This window comes from Planococcus citri, chromosome 2 (genome assembly GCF_950023065.1).
Source record: "Planococcus citri chromosome 2, ihPlaCitr1.1, whole genome shotgun sequence".
Lineage (NCBI taxonomy): Eukaryota > Metazoa > Arthropoda > Insecta > Hemiptera > Pseudococcidae > Planococcus > Planococcus citri.
The window spans coordinates 36231068-36250259 of record NC_088678.1 but is presented as its reverse complement, the minus strand read 5'-3'; the positions used below and the strand labels follow the sequence as shown (position 1 = coordinate 36250259).

The window sequence follows — 19192 nt, the reverse complement described above, 5'->3', positions numbered from 1 at the left end:
AATGAAAAATAGAAAATAAAAATGAGCAGAAAATCATTTAAAACTTTAATTTACTTACTGTAACTGGATTAGGAAGTTTTTGACAATTTGGTTCATTCTATTAATTGATCTATTCGTAACTTTAACAAGCCCGTATCCAGGATTTTCTCCTTGGTGGGTGGAGGGGGGGGGGTGATGAATGACTCATAAGTAGAGGACGAAAGTCACAAAATTCCCAACTGGCTCATATGCATAAAAATTTCAATGGTAGGCACATTTCAGACATTTTCATGCTGAATTTTCAGCTTGAAAAACGTGTTTATTAGAGTGAGATTTTCAAAATTTATGCAGTGAATTGTTTATAACGAAATTCAGATAAGCACGAGCGAACCTATAGGGCAACATTTTTGGCAATTTCAAATCATCACCCCCCCCCCTCTATGAATACGCCCACGATTTTCAGGTTTGATATAACCGGGTACGACTTGAAAAAATCGTTAGATGGACAAGTTGCCTATCTTTGGAAGAGCGACAACCAAGCTTCCAAAAAAAAATGAGAAGAACATATTTTTGACTTTGGGAATGGGTATTACTTCGGAAAATAAACAGACTTTGTTAATATGAATTTTTGCCCAACTTTGAAATTGGAGGGGCTAGAAATATTTTAAAAGAAAAAAATGGACAAAAAAGTATTTTTAACCTTGGAAATAAGTGTTGCTTTGGAAAATAAACAAATTTTGTCATTATGCATTTTTCCCAATTTTAAAATTGAAGGGGCTAGAAATTTTTTTTTTCTGAAATATTTCTAGCCCCTTCCATTTTAAACTTAAACGAAAATTCATCAACAAAATTTGTTTATTTTCCAAAGCACTGCCCATTCCCAATGTTCAAAAATATGTTTTTCTGCATTTTTTTTTTCAAACCTCAATTGCCCCACAAATTTCAAAGATAGGCAACGCAGCGTATCCATCTAACGTTTTTTTCAAGTCGTACCTACCCGGTTATATCCAAATCTGAAGTTTTGATATCCACTCATCAGACACCGTTTATTACCAAATTAATTTAGAAAGTTGGAATTTTGTACGTTCCTTACTTGTATTTTCGACCCTTTGAATTGATTAGAAACGGTTTCGAACCGTCTTGAGGAGTTCGGGTGCTTCCAGCAGATTTCTGTGGGTTGAAATTTACACAAAGTCCTATCTAATGAAACTGAAAAGCTACCTAAAGTTCACTTTGTACCCCAACTTCAGCATGCTGAATCGATTAGGGCTGCTTTCAGTGGCGTAGCCAAGGGGGGCGAAGGGTGCCATGGTCCCCTCCTTGCGAGCGAAAATTTGAAAGAAAACATGCAAAAATGGACTTTTTTTGTTGTTCGGACCCATTTTTTCTAAAAATTTTCGCTCTCTCGCTTCGCTCGAGCAGTAATTTTGCCTTCATTTTCATTAAATCACCACACATCACGATAGATTTCCAGAAAATTACCCCTCATTTCGATTTTTCATGCCTAAAAATCTGGTTTTGCCCCCTCCTTGAGAAAATCATGGCTACGCCACTGGCTGCTTTTAAGCCGTTCTGGAGCCTCCAGTCGTATTTTTCCAATTTTTTCAAGAAAATAGGGTATATCATGAAAACTTTTGAAATCAACTTCGATATGTATTGTGTAAAGGTAAAACACCTACTTTCTCTTTTAGAGTCCTCTGACTCAAACACCATCTGGCTCAGAGGCCACTAAACTCGATAAGGCCGTGTAGGCCAAAAGTAGCATAAGGTATAAAACCTATCTCTATTTTACCCAACACAGATGTACTCTTATAAATACCAACGCAATAAATGACCAAGGTAATTTACTCTGAATATTTATTCAAGCACATGAAAAGACATACAGTACACGTTACTACGATGTACAATAGCTACCATTCGTATGACGAAAGATTCTGCATGAAAAAGGCGTTTCCTACAAAGAGCTGTACAAGCCAGCGCAGGGATGGAAGAGCCTTGAATTCAGGGCTCCCGCTCTTGGCTCTGGCTCTGCTCCCCTCAAGTTTCAGCTCTGGCTCGCTCTTGGCTCTTGGCTCTTTTTCTTTACATGAGCTCTTTGCCTCCTTGCTCGCTCCTCAATTCTTTCCGACTCCGCTCTTTGACTCTCGGCTCCCTCTTCCAATTTCTCGGCTCCCACTCCAGCTCCAGCTTTGGCTCTTGGCTCTTTAAATTAGAGTTCAAAATTCGTGAAAAACGATGAAAAAAATGAAAATACACTGCATTTATTTTCATTTCATTTCTCAATGAGGAAAAAAACTTAGAAATTCTTCATTTTCTTCACAAATGTGAGTTAAAAGTTGAATTTTTGATGAAATTGTGCGCATTTTTTCAACTTTTTTCTCTACTTTTAGGGAGCCAAAGAGCCTGAAAAATTTTGTGGGTTCCCACTTGGCTCTGGCTCTTTCCAGGTTGAAGACTCCTTATGATGATGGCTCTCTTGAGTAAAATAAGGAGCTCTTTTGCAAGAGAGCTCTTGATGTTTTTCTGCACTTTCATTTATTTGGCTCTTGGCTCTGGCTCTAGCTCCTCAAAAAATCCGGCTCTTTCAGACTCTGGCTCCGGCTCGCTCCCGGCTCTTCCATCCCTGATGCCAGCGTAAAAACCATATACTGCTCGGTGAGAATTAGGAAACTGCGAAGCTACTCTGTATCTTACTCTCGGCCGTCAGCTTCCCTGAACCAGTCCACCAGATGGCGTTGCACCTGGTTCAGTGCAGCCTCCGGCCTGGGCATCGAATTACCACTGTAGAGTGGTAACATGGAGCCCCAAGTACCCTCTACAATTGTGACTCCTTTTGAACTATTAAGTGAACACAATTTTTTCAAAATCAGTTTTTTCAGTTCAAAACTTTTCATTTCTCCAGTGATTTCATTGTTGGAAATTTGAAAAATATGCGATTCTGAACGGACAAGAAACCGATTTTGAAAAATTTGGTCCTAGTATTTCCAAAATATGACTGGAGGCTCCAGAACGGCGCGGCTTGAAACCAGCTCTAGTCGACTCAGTATGTGATGGAAAACCGTCAATTAAGATGGGAAATCGAAAAAAGTACTTGTGGCTAATCAGTAATTTTGTAGAAATAAAATTCAACAAAATGTAAGAAAATATAAGCCCTTTAATAAAAAATAAAAATAACGTAAAACTAATAAAACTGTTTGGCAACCTATTAATACTGTACGTTGCAGTTGAAAAAAAATGAGCAGAAAATCACTTGAAACCTAATTTACTTACTATTACTGGATTAGGAAGTTTGTTCTAAGTATTTACTATGGGCTCATCATTTCTAGTGGTTATCTGTAGAATCACTGGGGGTAAAAACTGTATCAGAATGACTGATACAAAATGACCGCGAATATCCCAAACGGCCGGGTGTATCCGAATGTACCAGTATAAGTGGATGTTTGCGCTTACAGGGGTTCCTATACTATAATGTTGAATACAGTACATATAACTTTTTACTCGATTTTTTTCAACTTTCATTCAAATTTCCCAACTAATCATTTTTTTTCAACTTTTTGGTTTGCGCAATTACCATAGATTGAATATAATTTTTAAATAGTGTTGTGAATAGCTCTGATAATTTTAGGTTGTTGATTTTTGTATCAGTTCCGTAAATAAATAATTTTGAAAAAAAAAACTTTTTAGTCTCTCAGGAAGAGGTATTTTGTATTAGGTATGTATGTTTAAGTTTAAAAATTCTTTTGGAAGTGTTCCTTGCTTTTGGCTTGAAAAGAAGATAAATTATAAAAATGCAGTAATGAAGCGCACTGATAAATCATTTGGGAAGTACAGGAATTTTACTGCAGAGTAAAACCTCACGCACAGTTTGTGCGAGTCTTAAAATTATAGAAAACGATGAAAATATACAATTAAGTAACATTCGTGTGTAATAAAATCACATTAAAAAAATACACTGAAAAATAGTTCACCCAATGGTACCATATAGTTGTACTTTTCATCAGTTTCCATGTTCGTCAAAATCAAGATAATGTTTGAAAACCCCTAGTCATATGTACTTACAACAAGTTTTCTTTCACCTCGGAAGTTCAGACATTCAGATACATCATTTTGGGACATTCGCGGTCATTTCACATCAAACATTCAGATACAGTTTTTACTCTTTGGGTTCTATTGTATTTATGTACTAATAAGAACGTTTGGATATGCGGCCGTTCTTGTGTGGCATCAAGGGTGGGTCTGGTCCTCTTGAAGAAATTTTGTTGCGACCATTTTTTCAGAACAATTTTCTTTTTTACTACAGAATGAAAATGTACATCTCAAGTTCTTTGGAATGTTAGAACTATTTCAACCAAAGATACACCTAAAGTGAAGGAAACTGAAAATATTGGGTACCTACCTATTTGTTTAATTGCTCGACTCAAGTGCTATGGGTTGGAAGGGGTCATTTGAATGATCTTTTGTTAAATATATACTTACAGTCTTACATATTACTTAGTCAGACATGAGTTTTTTTTTCAGCGTGAAAACGATCTTCCTCAGTATATCAGTGTTTCGTTTTTAATATGGTAATCTACCAAAAAAAAAATCTCATCTTCATGTACACATGTATTCACAGCGCGCGTTTGAGGGCTTTCATCACCGGTTTTTTTTCACTTGTTGCCCTTCGTTTTCTCACCTCTTTTTTATAAGAAGTACCTATACCTATCAATCTCAACCAGTAGAAACATTTTCAGATTAAATCGTAAGAACATACAAAAATACCTACACTACCAGAACAAATGTGATGGTAAATTTTATTTCTAAATTTTTGTAGAATTTTGAAAAAATTCAAATTTGGTAAAATTGAGGCAGGTAAAGCTGACGTCTTTCAAGATAGCTTCATCATATCAATCCTTTTTGTGACAATTTTCACAAAACTGTCGAAGTGACAAGTCTCAACATTTGCGGGCTGATATTAAAAGGGTGTAAAAATCCTCCGATCAGTTCTAGGCATCGAAATTTGGACATGAACCAAATTCATCCTTTACTACCTTGATGTGATCAAATCTCGATCTTTTTCATGGGACATAAGCTATTTAAATTTTGAAAAATGCTTTAAAAATCGAAAAATGGAATTACATTTATAATGCTTGAAATTTGTTTAGTGACGTATTTATTGATGCTCTTTGAATTTTTCTTCGTTTGGTCCAAAAAATTTTTTGAAATCGTAAGAAATATCAAATTGGAGTGCTTTTTATAAATTGGATATGACAAATTAGGTATCTGAGAAATTGAAGAGACGAACTTGATTCAAAACTTCCCAATTTAGCGTGCTCTAAATTTGGAAAATTCTAAATTTTCAAATTTTGAGCATATTCGTAATTTCAGAATTTTACGTTTTTGAAATTTAGGGCTCTTCGAATTTGAAAATTTTCAAGGTAAGAAATTTGTCATAGTTTCATTCCATTTCGAATTGCTGAATTTTTTGACTCGATATCGGCTATTTTTAAAACAATTTTTGTGTGAATTGAACTCGATGAGAGATGATTCTGAATTTTGAAAATCCCAAAGGTCACCAGCAAATAAAATTTTTTTCCTTGGAAGGTCAAAATTGCGCAATTTTGAAAAAAAAATGTTCGTGTTTTATGAGGCTGGTATAGTGACCAATCCTAATTCAATATTTGACATCATTGCATTCTATGATTAAATTATTGTACGAATATTATGTACCCAACTGGATTTTTGGGTAATAGGTCCACAGATCTAGCTATTTTACATATCTGCATGTACGATACGCCACCTACTCGTAGTATGTACGAATGAATAATAAATTTTGTAAATACGTGTAACGACGTAACGTGTATACGAACTACTCGTACTACAGGTATGTACTTTTGAAACACCAGCCATGCTAAATATTTAACGCAGAGAATTTCTAATCACGTGAAAAATAATTGGCGGTGATGAGGAGAGAATGAGAGCGAGATAGAGAGAAAAAGGAAGGAAAACGCGTTGTCGGGTGTGAAATTCAGTGTACTATACTAGAGGAACGACGTTGTTGTATTCGGCGGTGGTAATAATAATAATTACGGGGAACATATTCGGGGAGAGGGTGAAATTTGATCTTTTTATTGCGCCATATACAGCTCGCAAGGCAGAGCAGGGGTGGCGGGGGGAGCTCTAATACACTCGACGTTGAACGAGAAGTGAACTTGGTCGGTTCGGTTATAATCGTTTGCGGTTCTCGGTTATTACGCTAAAATTATAATAACCTGCTTTTATAGGTTTAACGAAAACGCTTAATTTTACGAGTATTATTATTCTTTCACGAATAACGTTATTGGGAATTTACGCAGGACGTCCTTTTCCACTAATCAATTGCTCAATAACGAATCAAACGGAAGACTCTTTGCAAGTTCAATGTATGGAAAATTTCGACGGCGGGTTACCGCAAAACTTTTTGATGGAACTTTTAGAAATACCAAATATGGAATCCAAGTTTAACGTCAGCGTTAATGGAAGACCGCCTTTATTTTACCTGCACGGAATTGAATCGTCGGCTTCTTATAAAGTTAAACTTTTCGCCATGAATGTCAAAGGCCTTTCGGATCCCGTCTATTTGGAAACTAGTTCATTCAAAGGAGCCGCAAAATACACAAGTATGTGGATTTATTTACGTTACTGTACTTGTATTTATTTTTTATTTTCTATGTATTACGTATGTACGCATTTGAAAAGAGCCATACCATGATTGATATCGAGACAAACGACAGCCTCTCGCAGATTTACCCGCATTATTCGAAAAAGCAATATTTATACGAACGAGATTCGAAGGGGCGAAGAGGGGCAACATCGAGGTAATTTTGGGGTAAAATTAACGTCAACTTTCAATGATACAATAAGGTTTTATGAATTGTTTTACGAGCGAGTTGATTTTTCAATGGAATTCGACCCTATTTATATTTTACGTACGTTGCTCGTCGTATATGGTATGGTATCTCATCCGGCCATCCTGCGATACCGATGAAGGCAGACGATGAGGCAAACGGGATGAAGGAAAGAGTAGAAGAGCAAGAGATAAAATCATAAGAACCAATGCTAAAGTCGCTTTAAAAGTTGCGTCTTTATGTACAACAACGAGGAGAGAGGGTGGAGGGTGGAAGGTGGTGAGAAGAGAGAGGTAAAAGCGCGCGCGAGGGTTGACCATGGATAATAGGGTTATACGTTATTCAATATCTTTGGGGCCTAGTTTTTCTCATTATAGGTAGCTTTAAATTTATGGCTGAGTTTTTACGGGCAGCCAAGTTATGGATGCTATTTACTACGAAGAACTTAATTTGAAAGGAGATAAAATTACAAAAGCATCGAGCAAGTTGTAATTTTTAGCTTTGCCGAGGATATGAAATTTGTACTAAAGAAATTTAGCGTTTAAACAGATAGGTAAACTTGATAGCGAGCCGTACGGTCATAAATTTTAAAAATATTTTACCGATACGTGTACACGGCCTTCGTATTGTTTGATTTATTTGGCTTTTATTTTTACTCGTACCCGGGTCACGGAAAAATTCCACCCTCCGTTTAACCCCCGAGGTGATGTAAGTTTTTTTTTTGCTTGTGATTTTTTATTTTGTAGTACGATGCGACTTTTCTTGAACGTGTCTCTCTCTCGATTATCAGTCCGGTGTAATTAATGAGGTAATTAACGACCTACGATGCGATGGGGTGATTCGAAAGGTTATGTGGGTTCGGATGTAGTACTTTTGCTAACAATGAGATATCCGGTGTGGTGGAAAACTTGGCCACATGTGCTAAACGCAAACGCGACATAGATTATGGGGTTATTTGAACGTTTGTCTTGATCTTTTTTCAAGGCAACGAATCGTGGTATCTGGATTTAATTTTAATGCAAGATAGAATTTTGGAAATCGCAAATTCCAAAACTTCAGCCAAGCTGGATTAATTTTTCGATGTGTGATGAATTTTTGATGATTTGAATTTTTTACTGTTCATTTTTTAGTGAGAACGGTTATTATTTTTTAGAAAGAATGTTTAATTCTTTCGTGAACATATGAAAAAAAAAATGATTGGAATTGTTGAAAATCACGAAAATTTGTGCCCCAGAGTTGAAGAAAAAAATTGATAAAATGTCCTAAAAATTATGATGTAACATGATGCAAAAAATTCCCTCAAATGCAAAAACTATCTTGCAATCAGCGAATACTTAACATGGTTTGTCTTTATAAGCTGGAGATGTATAATAATATTTCTTTATCGCGACAATTGAAGGCGAATCGTTTGCTAAGATTTCATGGGTGGTAAAAAATCAAAAAATCTGTCACAAATGAATGACGAATCACTAATAAATTGAGCCAGGTAAACGATTGAGTTTGCCGTAAAACTTGTCCTTACAAATTTATTTTTTCGCTCAGAAATTATGAATCCTTCGAGAACGACTGAATCACTCGGAAATAGAAATCAAATTGTATACGATGAGACAAAACTAACGTTTTCCAATCTACCAATAAAAATTGTGAATGATTCGTTTGCGAAAGATGATAAAAATCGTTCGCGAACGAATGAATCACTGAGAAATCAAATTAAATGTAGACGTAGATGATATGATGAAACTTGAAAGTCAAGTTTTAAGTTACAATAGGGCAAAACGCTCTGACGTCACACAGCGTATAAGTGGTTGCGGATCTTGATTCCCCTTACATTCTGTAGGCTTCAAGCTAGTGATTGTTCTGTCCTCTTTGCATTTTGATATGCCAAAACTTTCAAACCATCTCGAGGATCCCATTATTTTATGGCTCTAAATTGTAGAGAATTTTGTCCCCTTTCCAACGGTATTAAATTTTTTGAAATCCACAAAAGTCTTCCTTGAGAAAATTCACTTAACGAGCTGAAAAAGCCAAATGTAGCCAATTCAACATAATATTGTTCTGTTTACTTTGCACTTTGAGGCAACAAAACTTTTAAACCATCTCGAGGACCCCATTATTTTATGGCTCTAAATTGTAGAGAATTTTGTGCCCTTTCCAACGGTAATAAGTTTTTTGAAATCCTCAAAGGTCTTCCTTGAGGAAATTGACTTAAGGAGCAGAAAAATGCGGCAAAATTCAACTCATTGTTCTGTCAGCTTTGCACTTTGAGGTGGCAGAACTTTTAAACCATCTCGAGGATCATATTATTTTATGGCTCTAAATTGTAGAGAATTTTGTGCCCTTTTCAACGGTACTACATTTTTGAAATCCGCGAAAGTCTTCCATGAGAAAATTGACTTGACGAGTTAAAAAAAGGTAGCCAATTTAACATATTGTTTCATCCACTTTGAACTTTGAGGCGGCAGAACTTTTAAACCATCTCGAGGACCCCATTATTTTATGGCTCAAAATTGTAGAGAATTTTGTGCCCTTTCGAACGGTACTACATTTTTTGAAATCCTCAAAGGTCTTCCTCGAGAAAATTGACTTGACCAGCTGAAAAGTAGAAGTGAACAGCATTGTTTACAGCTAGACTTGTAAGGTTTAGCCTACCATTCACAGGGCGCATGTATGCAACCTGAAATGCGCGTTTTGCCCTATTCGCCTGCGAATGGTTCGTTCAAAAATTTTGAATCATTCGAGAACGATTGACTGACTCATTCGTTCGCGAATGATCAATTCGCTTGAAATCGACTAATCATTTGAGAACGATAAAATCACACAAAATAAACTAGTTTTCAATGGGAAAACAATGTTGTGCTATTATTAAAGAAAAAAAAAATATTTTAGAAATAAAAAATATCTTTACAGAAAACGTGTCTTATTTTTTACTTTTGGCACAAAAATTATCCAATTTGATTGGATAAAAAAAAAAAAAAAAAAAAACATTTTAGGAATAAAGAACCAGTCTTATTTATTACTTACCTACTTTTGGCACAATTTTTTGTCACTAAAATTCGGATAGGTACTCAATTTGATTGGATAAAAACACAAAGTCATTTCTCATGTGGTATTTTTGGGAAAACATCCAATCGCTGAGTTCTCTTCTAATTCCTGCAGGTATGTACTTCTGAATTTGTTCATCCGTCAATGGACGGTGGTTCGACTCTAATAATGAAAAAAATCGTCAATGTTGAAAAAACAATCGTGACAACGATTAAAGATTCATAAAAATTTGAACCAAAATTTACTCAATATTTTGTCTGCTCATTTCCATCGTGAATTTTTATCTCATCACAAAGATTTTTATACCAAAAGGTTCGTTAACAAAAAATATTGAAATCTAATAAAACATTATTTGACTTCTCTGTCCATCATTACTAACATAGATATTACATATGTATGTACCTAGTATAAAAAAAATTATCAATTTTGCGTCAGTGTTCTTTATTACGAAAAATTGGAGCGAAAAGGATGATTTGAATGTATAAGAGAATATCGTTCATTTTTTTGGGAGTGATCATTCGATCCTCTTCCAAGTCGGGGGAAATAACAACTCCCAATCTTCACTGAAAGAGAACCTAACGAACTTTGATCTTTTCATATTCGTGTTGTCCTGGGATAGTTTATTTCGAGGTTAAATAAAACGACAGAATTCGGCGAAGAACTTCCTTTTGAGTTGAAAGTAACTTTAAAAAATTTTTAGGGCAGGAAATGTCTATGTAGGAGAGATATGGGCCTTTTAGAGACAACGTTTTTGAAAAAAGTGGGTATCTTGCTCCAATTTATATCCTTAACCTGTTTCAGGAAAAACGATTCTATTCCAGAAAGGTATACCTACGCTTTGAGATTCTGCGTTGAACTGGACTATCATCTTCAAAATCTAAGACCACTTTTTAGGGTTCTACCTCTGCTGAGCTGCGGTTGCAAAGTGAATCACCAATTTTCGAGTCAATTCCTGTTTTGAAAATTGTTCTCATCTTGAATGATATTTGTTAATTTTTCCAAAAAAAAAAAATCAAAAAACATTGATCTCTGGTACTAAAAGAATATTTAGGAATGCAAAGGTACCAATTTTGTGTTAATTATTTTAAATTCTAAACAAAAGAGAAGTATTGATAAAAAATTATCAACGTTTTTCAAGGTTTTTAAATTGTTAATGATGACCAAAAAACTGAACCAGCGTTCCAAATAGTCCTCCAGTCCCAGAAACAATGATATTTTTGATGTTTTGACAAAATTAACATGTGCCTAATATTCGAGCAGAAAACATTTTGAAAACACACCATTACCCGGAAATATTACCCATAAATGAGCAATTTGCAGAATCACAAATAATATGTACTATTTTTTGGAACTTGGCCATTTTCTCCAGAACATGTTGGGCGGAGGCTCGAGTGAAAAAATCACAATTTTTTCAAAAATACTCTCTCCTTAAGGATATGTCCTCTTCAGGGACACCTCTTCGGCGCTAAAAAAATGTTCTAGACAAATTTCAATTCAAAATGAACGTCTTCGCTAAATTTGGCCAAAATCCTCCGTCATTTCTGTTCCCAACCAACCCTTAGAATGTTTGTCTCTATAAATATTCAACTCGGAAATTATTAGTGTCATTGAGTAAAATTTTCAACACCGATTATAGTTCTGAATGCATTCATATGTACCTATGAATTTGATTTTCTTTTTTTGTATCAGTTGGAACGTGGAATGTAGGTAAAAACCAGACTTTATCACTGATAAAATAATAACTTACTTTGTGATCGAAGATCTCTATTGAACTTTGTGTCCAGCAATACCACATTTTAAGACGCTAGCAATACTTACGATGGCGAATCAAGAAAACCGTTTAGTGATTTTTTCCTCCTGTGATAAGCGCGTTTTGTTCGCGTTGTGGCTCAAACTTAAGCACATATTTTACATCCGTTCGAATGTAACATCGTTTTAAATCCTTCCGCTGCGGAATATTTATACTGCTTTTAAACCGTCCAAAATAAACATAAGAGAGCGCAACCGGAGAAAAAAATCTTGGATAAAATACAAGCTTACATAAAATCTAGCTTCACTTATATGAACGTAATAAAGAGCAAAAACTCGTTTCGCGTGGGAAAATCGAACAACAATATACCGGGCTAGGAAATATGCTGTTATAAAAAGATTAAATGAGATTTTATATTGGTCTGACAGATTACTCTGGTTCTGGTTTCAAGTAAAAACCGAATCGAAATACAGCACGAAAAATATATAAGACGAAAAAAAACCTCAAGAAGTACTACACTGGCCGTGTAAGTTCATAAAATACAATTTTATGTTTTAAGGACTACATCATTATTCTATTTACCAGAATACCGCGCGAGTATTTTTTTCCCTTTTGCTGTGAGATAAATTTGTTGTTATGTCAACGGTGGTTCTTGACCCTTTTGAAATTTTTGATAGAAAAAAAGGAATATGGTGTTTTGTAACTGAGGCTTCTTTTTTGTGTGATTTATTTTCTTGATTCAAATGATGAAGTTGTGGTGTAGGTGAGGTGAAAGTGTAGTAAGTGATTTCAAATTAGTCAACCTACTATAGTGACAAGCAAATGTCGTGTTTGAGCAAAACACTTTTTAAGGTCCCAAAAACTGCTTATACTTAATGTAATGATATCAGTATTTTTTGCTGTGTTCTAAAAAAAAAAATATTGCTTGTGTGTTATGATGAGGTGTTAGAATTAGGGTACCAATTTTTCATATCACAAAGATGATCCATATTCTGAAAAAATACTGTGAGATGCAAAAAAAAGTCCGCAAAGTTGGGAGAAAAAATTCAAAGCATTGTCAGTCATCAACCTGCGGGTGTAAGTTCAAAATCCAGCCATTAAAAAAAAAACATGATTTGAAAGATAAAACTATCGATCTTGTCGTCAAGTTTTCACAGTTCAAGTATTTTGGAGTTTGGAACATATATATGTACTTAGGTACCTAAATGAAAACAAGAGATAACAACCAGCACCTAATTTAAAACTACAACAATATTATGTAAAAACAAATTTGATTCCCATTCCAAAATAACATAATAAAATGAATTGAAATAAATAAAATTAAAAATAATATCACACTTCTCAATAAATTAACAAGTTTATTTACAGTAATTAGGACTTGACACTGTAGAAGATTTAAATGGACAAACTCCATCTGTGTTAATTGTCAACGTAATATCCATATTCTCCACACCATGGCAATCTCGAAGCTTTCCATAATACCTTGAGTTTCGAACATCAGCATCATCCAAGTCTGTTTCAGCAATAAAATTGAAAAGAATATTACACTTCTCAATAATTCAACAAGTTCATTAACAGTAATTAAGTCTGGCCATATTGATACTGTAGAAGATTTAAATGGACAAACTCCATCATTCTGTGTTGATTGTCAACATAATAATTCCATATTCTCCACAGCATGGCAATCTCGACGCTTTCCATAATAACTTGAGTTTCGAACATCAGCATCATCCAAATCTGTTTCAGCAATAAAATTAAAAATAATATCACACTTCTCAATATACCTTAAATCAATAAATTGAACTCTTCGGAGTTTGGAACATATATGTACTTACCTAATGAAAATAAAAGATCACAACCAGGACCTAATTTAAAACTATGATGATTCCTATATAGTGACATTTTTGAAAAATATATTATTGGAATTGATGAAATCTTAACAGATTTACGAATTCGAAATACAAAGAAATTTCTAAACAGGGCCCAGTGTTCCGCCAAGGTGAGCTCGGTTTAGAAATTTACTTCCGAATTTGTTAATGTTTTTGAGGTTTCATCAATTTCCATATGTTTTTCGAAAATGTCACTAGGAATCTCAACAGAAATTATTATGAAAACATGACGACAAGATTAATAGTTTTATTTTTCATTGAATTTTGAACTTACGCCTGTGGGTTGATAATTATTGACTTTGACAGAGTTATCACTTTTCAAAGCATTTTTTCAGAATGAGTATTATAGAGTACCTAGATATCTTTGGAATATGACAAATTGATACCCTAATTCTAATACTTCGTAACACACAAGCAAAAATGTTTTCAGAACACAGTAAAAAATTCTAGTATGTATAATTACATTATAAGCAGTTTTTTTTTGGGTCTTGAAAAAATTTTTGCTTGTGGGTTGTGATTTACAAGGGATTAAAATTAGGGTATCGAAATGTCAGTCATATGAGATTGATTTTTACATTTTGTTGTAATCGATTTCATTAAAGTCGAAAATGAGAAAAAATTACAACGAGCTGGAAGCCAAGGAACGAAGAGCAGAATGAAAAATTATGAATTTCAGAGTTTGTGACTCACATGAGATGAAAACATTATCTCTATGATTCATTGTGATCATTTTTTATGATGGTAGGTTGTATAGACTAATTTGATTGTTGCCTGCACAGTTTTCAATATTGGTTAGCTTGTAAAATGTACTCAAAGGTAGTACTTGAAAAATCAAATTCTTTTCTAAATAAAATTACTTACTCTGAAAACAAAAAATTGGGATTTGCATTATATCGGGATCCGGAATAAGGAGGACTCGACATTTCTTTTGATAACGGTCAATTTGAGCCCAAAATTGATTACATTTTTCAGATACGTACATAGTTATGAATAAAGTATCATGAAACCCTTCAAAATGGAATTCCTGTTCTGAAAATTGTTTTTATCTTAAATTATGTTTTGTTAATTTTGCCAAAAAATCAAAAATATATCCTGATACTGGAAAAATATTTAGGAATGGTAATTGCTAGGGCGCCAATTTTGTGTTCATTATTTTCAATTCTAAACAAAAAAGAAATATTGATAAAAAAATAATCAACGCTTTAGAGGTTTTGAAATTGGTAATGTTGACCAAAAAATTGGAACCACTGCGTTCCAAAATATTCCCCAGTCTCAAAAATAATGATATTTTTGATGTTTTGCCATAATTGACATGTGTCTGATATTCGAACAGAAAACATTTTAGAAACACACCATTACCCGAAAGTATTGCTCAAGAGGAGCGATCAAGGTCAAATCCCTCGTTGAACTCAATTATGAAGTTCGAATCACAATTACCTACATATTTGTTTTCTGGATTAAAAGTGCAAAAATATTTCATTATTGCTTAATTAGATCACTTTCATCATTGTTTCGTGTTATCAACAGATGTTCAACAACACGAAACGAGCGCCCCCAACATTTCGTTTAAATCGCAATAATAAACGAATGAACAATCTAGGGTCCATTTCCATGAATGGCCTTGGCCATCGTGTCAACTACACTGAAAAATTACTCGAAGTGTTTGAAAATATTCGAAAATCGAGCGTGAATCGATAATATTGATAAAAAATGATGAAGTGAAATCAATGTTGATTTTTTGTGCTTACTTCATGCTTATTGCATGATCAGACTATAAAGTATGACGACGATATAAATGTACTTAATTGTGTAATTAATTCCCCACAGCAATTTCAATTGGTGATTATTTTGAATGAAATTTTAATAACACAGTAATACAAAAATTATTCTTCCAAGCTCCATACATGACTTTGAGTATTTTGGTTATAGTCGAGGGGGGGCGCATAAGGATCTATTGCATCCCCTCTCCCCGTCGATCCACCAGGACAACTTTTTCTTAAATGGGGAAGTCCTAAGGAACATTTCTAGCCCTGGTCCTCAAAAAAAAAATGGCCCTATACTTACGAAATAGCGGTCATTTTGATTGACCGTGGGTCAGCCGAAATCGCAATTTCGCGTTCCAACACAGGACTTGGACGAAATTTTTTTAACCGTGCAAAGGTCATCTGTAAAAATTTCAAGTGCTAATAAAGCGCCTTTTCCGATTTTTGGTGAATTTTTAAAAATCAAATTTAAGCCAAAACTGAGGGAAAAAATCAAAATTTTACCAAATTGACCGAGAAAGCTAAAATTTGGGATATTATCCAGTTTTCGACCTGCCAAATCGATTGGAAACTATTTTAACCCGTTTTGGGCAGTTCTGGAGCCTCCAGCAGATTTTTGAAACTCGAAATTCCAACAAAATTTTATCAAATGGAGTTGGAAAGCTGGAATTCATTCTGCAAACTGATTTCAATACGCTACGAAATCAACTGCAGGTAGATTTTAAGTCGTTTAAGAGCCTCCAGTGACTTTTTGAACTTCCAGTAAATTTTTGTAACTTGAGATTTCATCGCAAATAGGATGGAAAGTCGAAATTCATTCTGCAGACCAATTCCAATACAGTACGAAGTCGACTGCAGGTGGATTTCAAGTCGTTTTGGAGCCTCCAAAGACTTTTTGAAAGGTTGTATGGCGTTTTTTGGAAAATTGAAATTTCCAAATAGTAGCTGGAAGTTTCAAAACCATTTGAAACCACCATGCAGTCGACTTCATATCGTATTGAAATTAGTTTGCGAAATAGATTTCAACTTGCTAAACCCATTTGATAAAATGTTGTGGGGATTTCAAATATCAGAAATCTGGTGAGACTCCAGTAATTTTCAAAAAGTCGCTGGAAGCTCAAAAATGACTTGAACCCACCTGAAGTCATCTTTAATGGGTGTTTCAAGTTTCAAAAACCTACTGGAGGCTCCAGTATTTTTCAAAAAGTCAATAGAGGCTGCAAGACTGCTCAAAACGGTTTGAAACAGTTTCCAATAGATTTGGCAAGTCAAAAATAGGGTATTTCCCAAATTTCAGCTTTCTTGGTCAAGTTGGTAAAATTTTGAGTTTTACCTCATTTTTGATTTTCAAAAATTCACCAAAAATCGAAAAAGGCGCTTAGCACTTGAAATTTTGACAGGTGAATAAATTTTTGTCTTATGTTTCGTCTACCTTTGTGCGGTTTGAAAACTGTCGTGCAAGTCCTACCTATGTTATTAGATCGCAAAATCTGTGATTTCGGCTGACCTGTCAATCAAAATGGCCGCCATTTTGTAATAGGCCACTTTTTTTTAGGACGAGGGCTAAAAGTGTTCCTTAGGAATTCCCCCTTGAAGAAAAAAAGTTGTCCTGGAGGATCGACGGGGAAGGGGGTGCAACAGATCTTTATGCGCCACCCCCCCCCTCCGACTACTAATCATAATTGTAAACATATACCAAACTTCTCAAAACAGCAATGTCTGGTCTCATTACACAAAAATCAGATTGATTGGATTTATAAATACGAAGTACGAATACGACACTATGTTTTGTATGTAACTGGTTCGTTCTTCCCAAAATTTGTTCTCTTTGAGGGTCTTGTTCTCCTCTACAGGAGGGGTCCTCCATCGCTAAAAATTGTTCTGAGTGGTTTTCAACTTGAAATTAAGATTTCAACCAACGGTCATAATATTTCAACATTTTCTTTGCGATCCACCTTAATGAACATTACTTACTCGTCCCTTGCTGTTCTGTTGTGGTAAGTCATTCATCTAGCTCTTTTGGTTGTGGTTGATACCTGATTACATTGATTTTGTATCATTTCTGTGATTATAACTTGACTGAGTTTGATGATGATACGAATACTTGTTGTGAGTGTAGCATTTACCTGCATTAATACCATTTGTTGAAAGCATACGTAGGTATGTGTGTATTAATAAGGTATCTAGAAGTGCGTAAGATGAAGGGGCATATTTTACTCATGCCTGTATTCTACATAGGTAGAGGTACGTAGGTACATTTAAAGTCGTCTTTGAAGGAGAAGATTAAAGCATCCTACTAGTAGGCATTTAACCGGCGTATTCACACATACTACAAACGGAATAGGTTACTAAGTTGTAATTAGCCATCTCCACATTTCGCATGCTGTCGACCTTTACAGCTAAGTCGTGTTAGTATGTATTTGGCACCATTAATGCGCATTCAACTAGGTAAATTTTCAATTCATTATGAACGAAGAACTTTTACCTACCTAGGTGTTTTTCTTAGGTATACCTTACCTACGTGTACCAAGATAAGCCTCGGGTTTTCGCGAATGTCGCGCCAGTGTGAGTAAAATAAAAGGCTCTTAAACATTTTAAAATCGCCTAGGTCAGATTAGAGAATCGGTTAAGTTTATTTGAGCTCTTAGCACCCTTTTACCGTGAATAAGACGGATATGTAGGGGTAAAGGTGGTTTTACATTTTGGGCTTTGCGCCAATTTTCGTTTACACGAGATTTTCTCGCTTACGTATACGGCTATACCACCTACCTTCGTATACTTAAGGGTATTTGACGCGGTTAATTTTTTCCTCACGACGACCAGCGTTCCCCTTATTCATATACTTACACGAGCTACTTGAAGTATTCATAGGGAGTTTGTCTTGAAAGACGCGGCTTGTTTTAATGTTTCCTTTTAAAAGGGATGAGGATGAGATTTCACTAACGATTCCCTTCATTGTTTAAAATGGCTTAATATTATTAACGCTGCTGTGTCGTCGAGAAGGCAGGCACGGATCATCTTGCGGTGAGAAGTGTTATTTCAAGATGAAGTATCTTTAGACCTGCTACGTTTTCGTGCACCACCTTGCAAATAGGCCTATAGTGTCACCCTTGCACATCGTATACTATAATATTGATGGGTAAGGGTGTCTCGAGGTTGCTTTCTTTTGCTCATTCTTCTTAGTTTTTTTCCTGCCCTATGTGCAGTGTACGTGTACCTTTAATTATACGCAATGTGCGATCTCTCCGCGAAATAAAATTGTTAAATGAACGATGACGTAAATGGGAAGAGGTTAAAAGACACGACTCTGGGGTAATTATGACCCATCTCGCCGTTGCCGAAAGTACTTAGCTGTGCATTAGCGAAAGCATCGCTGCGCTGCGCCGCGCCGCCGACAAATTGTAGTAATGATGCAGCTCTCCGATTGTGAATTATCGCGTTAGGCGGTTTAACAGCACGGCAGCGTTGTTGAAAACTGTCGCGAAAAATGGCCTTATTAATTACGTAGGTACCTCGGTTTTACGAGTATCATTTACACAGCAGTACACGGACCGAGAAGCGAGGAGGGAGCGAAAGCAGACAGATATTAGTGCATGTAACGTAATATCTCGTGGTAATAATTGAGCTGCTGCTTTTGTGTACTGTACGCAGTTGTTGTGTTCGGTGTTACTCGTAACTCATTATGAATTGCAAATAACGCCAATTTATTGGCCAAGTATATTCGAATACGGCGAATTTGTGGCGTTTTTCTCTTTTTTAGTGATTGAAAATTAGAAAAAGTGGGGGAAAATTGCTGCTAATGATTTTTTGGGGAGCAAGTTTTCAAATCAAAATCACTTTATTTTGTACTATACCACAAATGGCACAAGGAATACATAATTAGGTATTGTTATGGCACTTGAG

At 35.2% G+C, this 19192-nt stretch overlaps 1 protein-coding gene across 12 annotated transcripts in view; it reads left to right on the top strand.

Moving 5' to 3' along the window:
- Positions 1–19192, top strand: part of LOC135835594 (MAM domain-containing glycosylphosphatidylinositol anchor protein 1-like) — a 378701-nt gene that overhangs the window by 309503 nt on the left and 50006 nt on the right. For all 12 annotated transcript variants that reach the window (XM_065349940.1, XM_065349939.1, XM_065349937.1 and 9 more), the window contains one exon: positions 6315–6617. In XM_065349940.1, coding sequence (XP_065206012.1) covers positions 6315–6617 — 303 coding nt within the window. The remainder of the gene's footprint in view (positions 1–6314; positions 6618–19192) is intronic.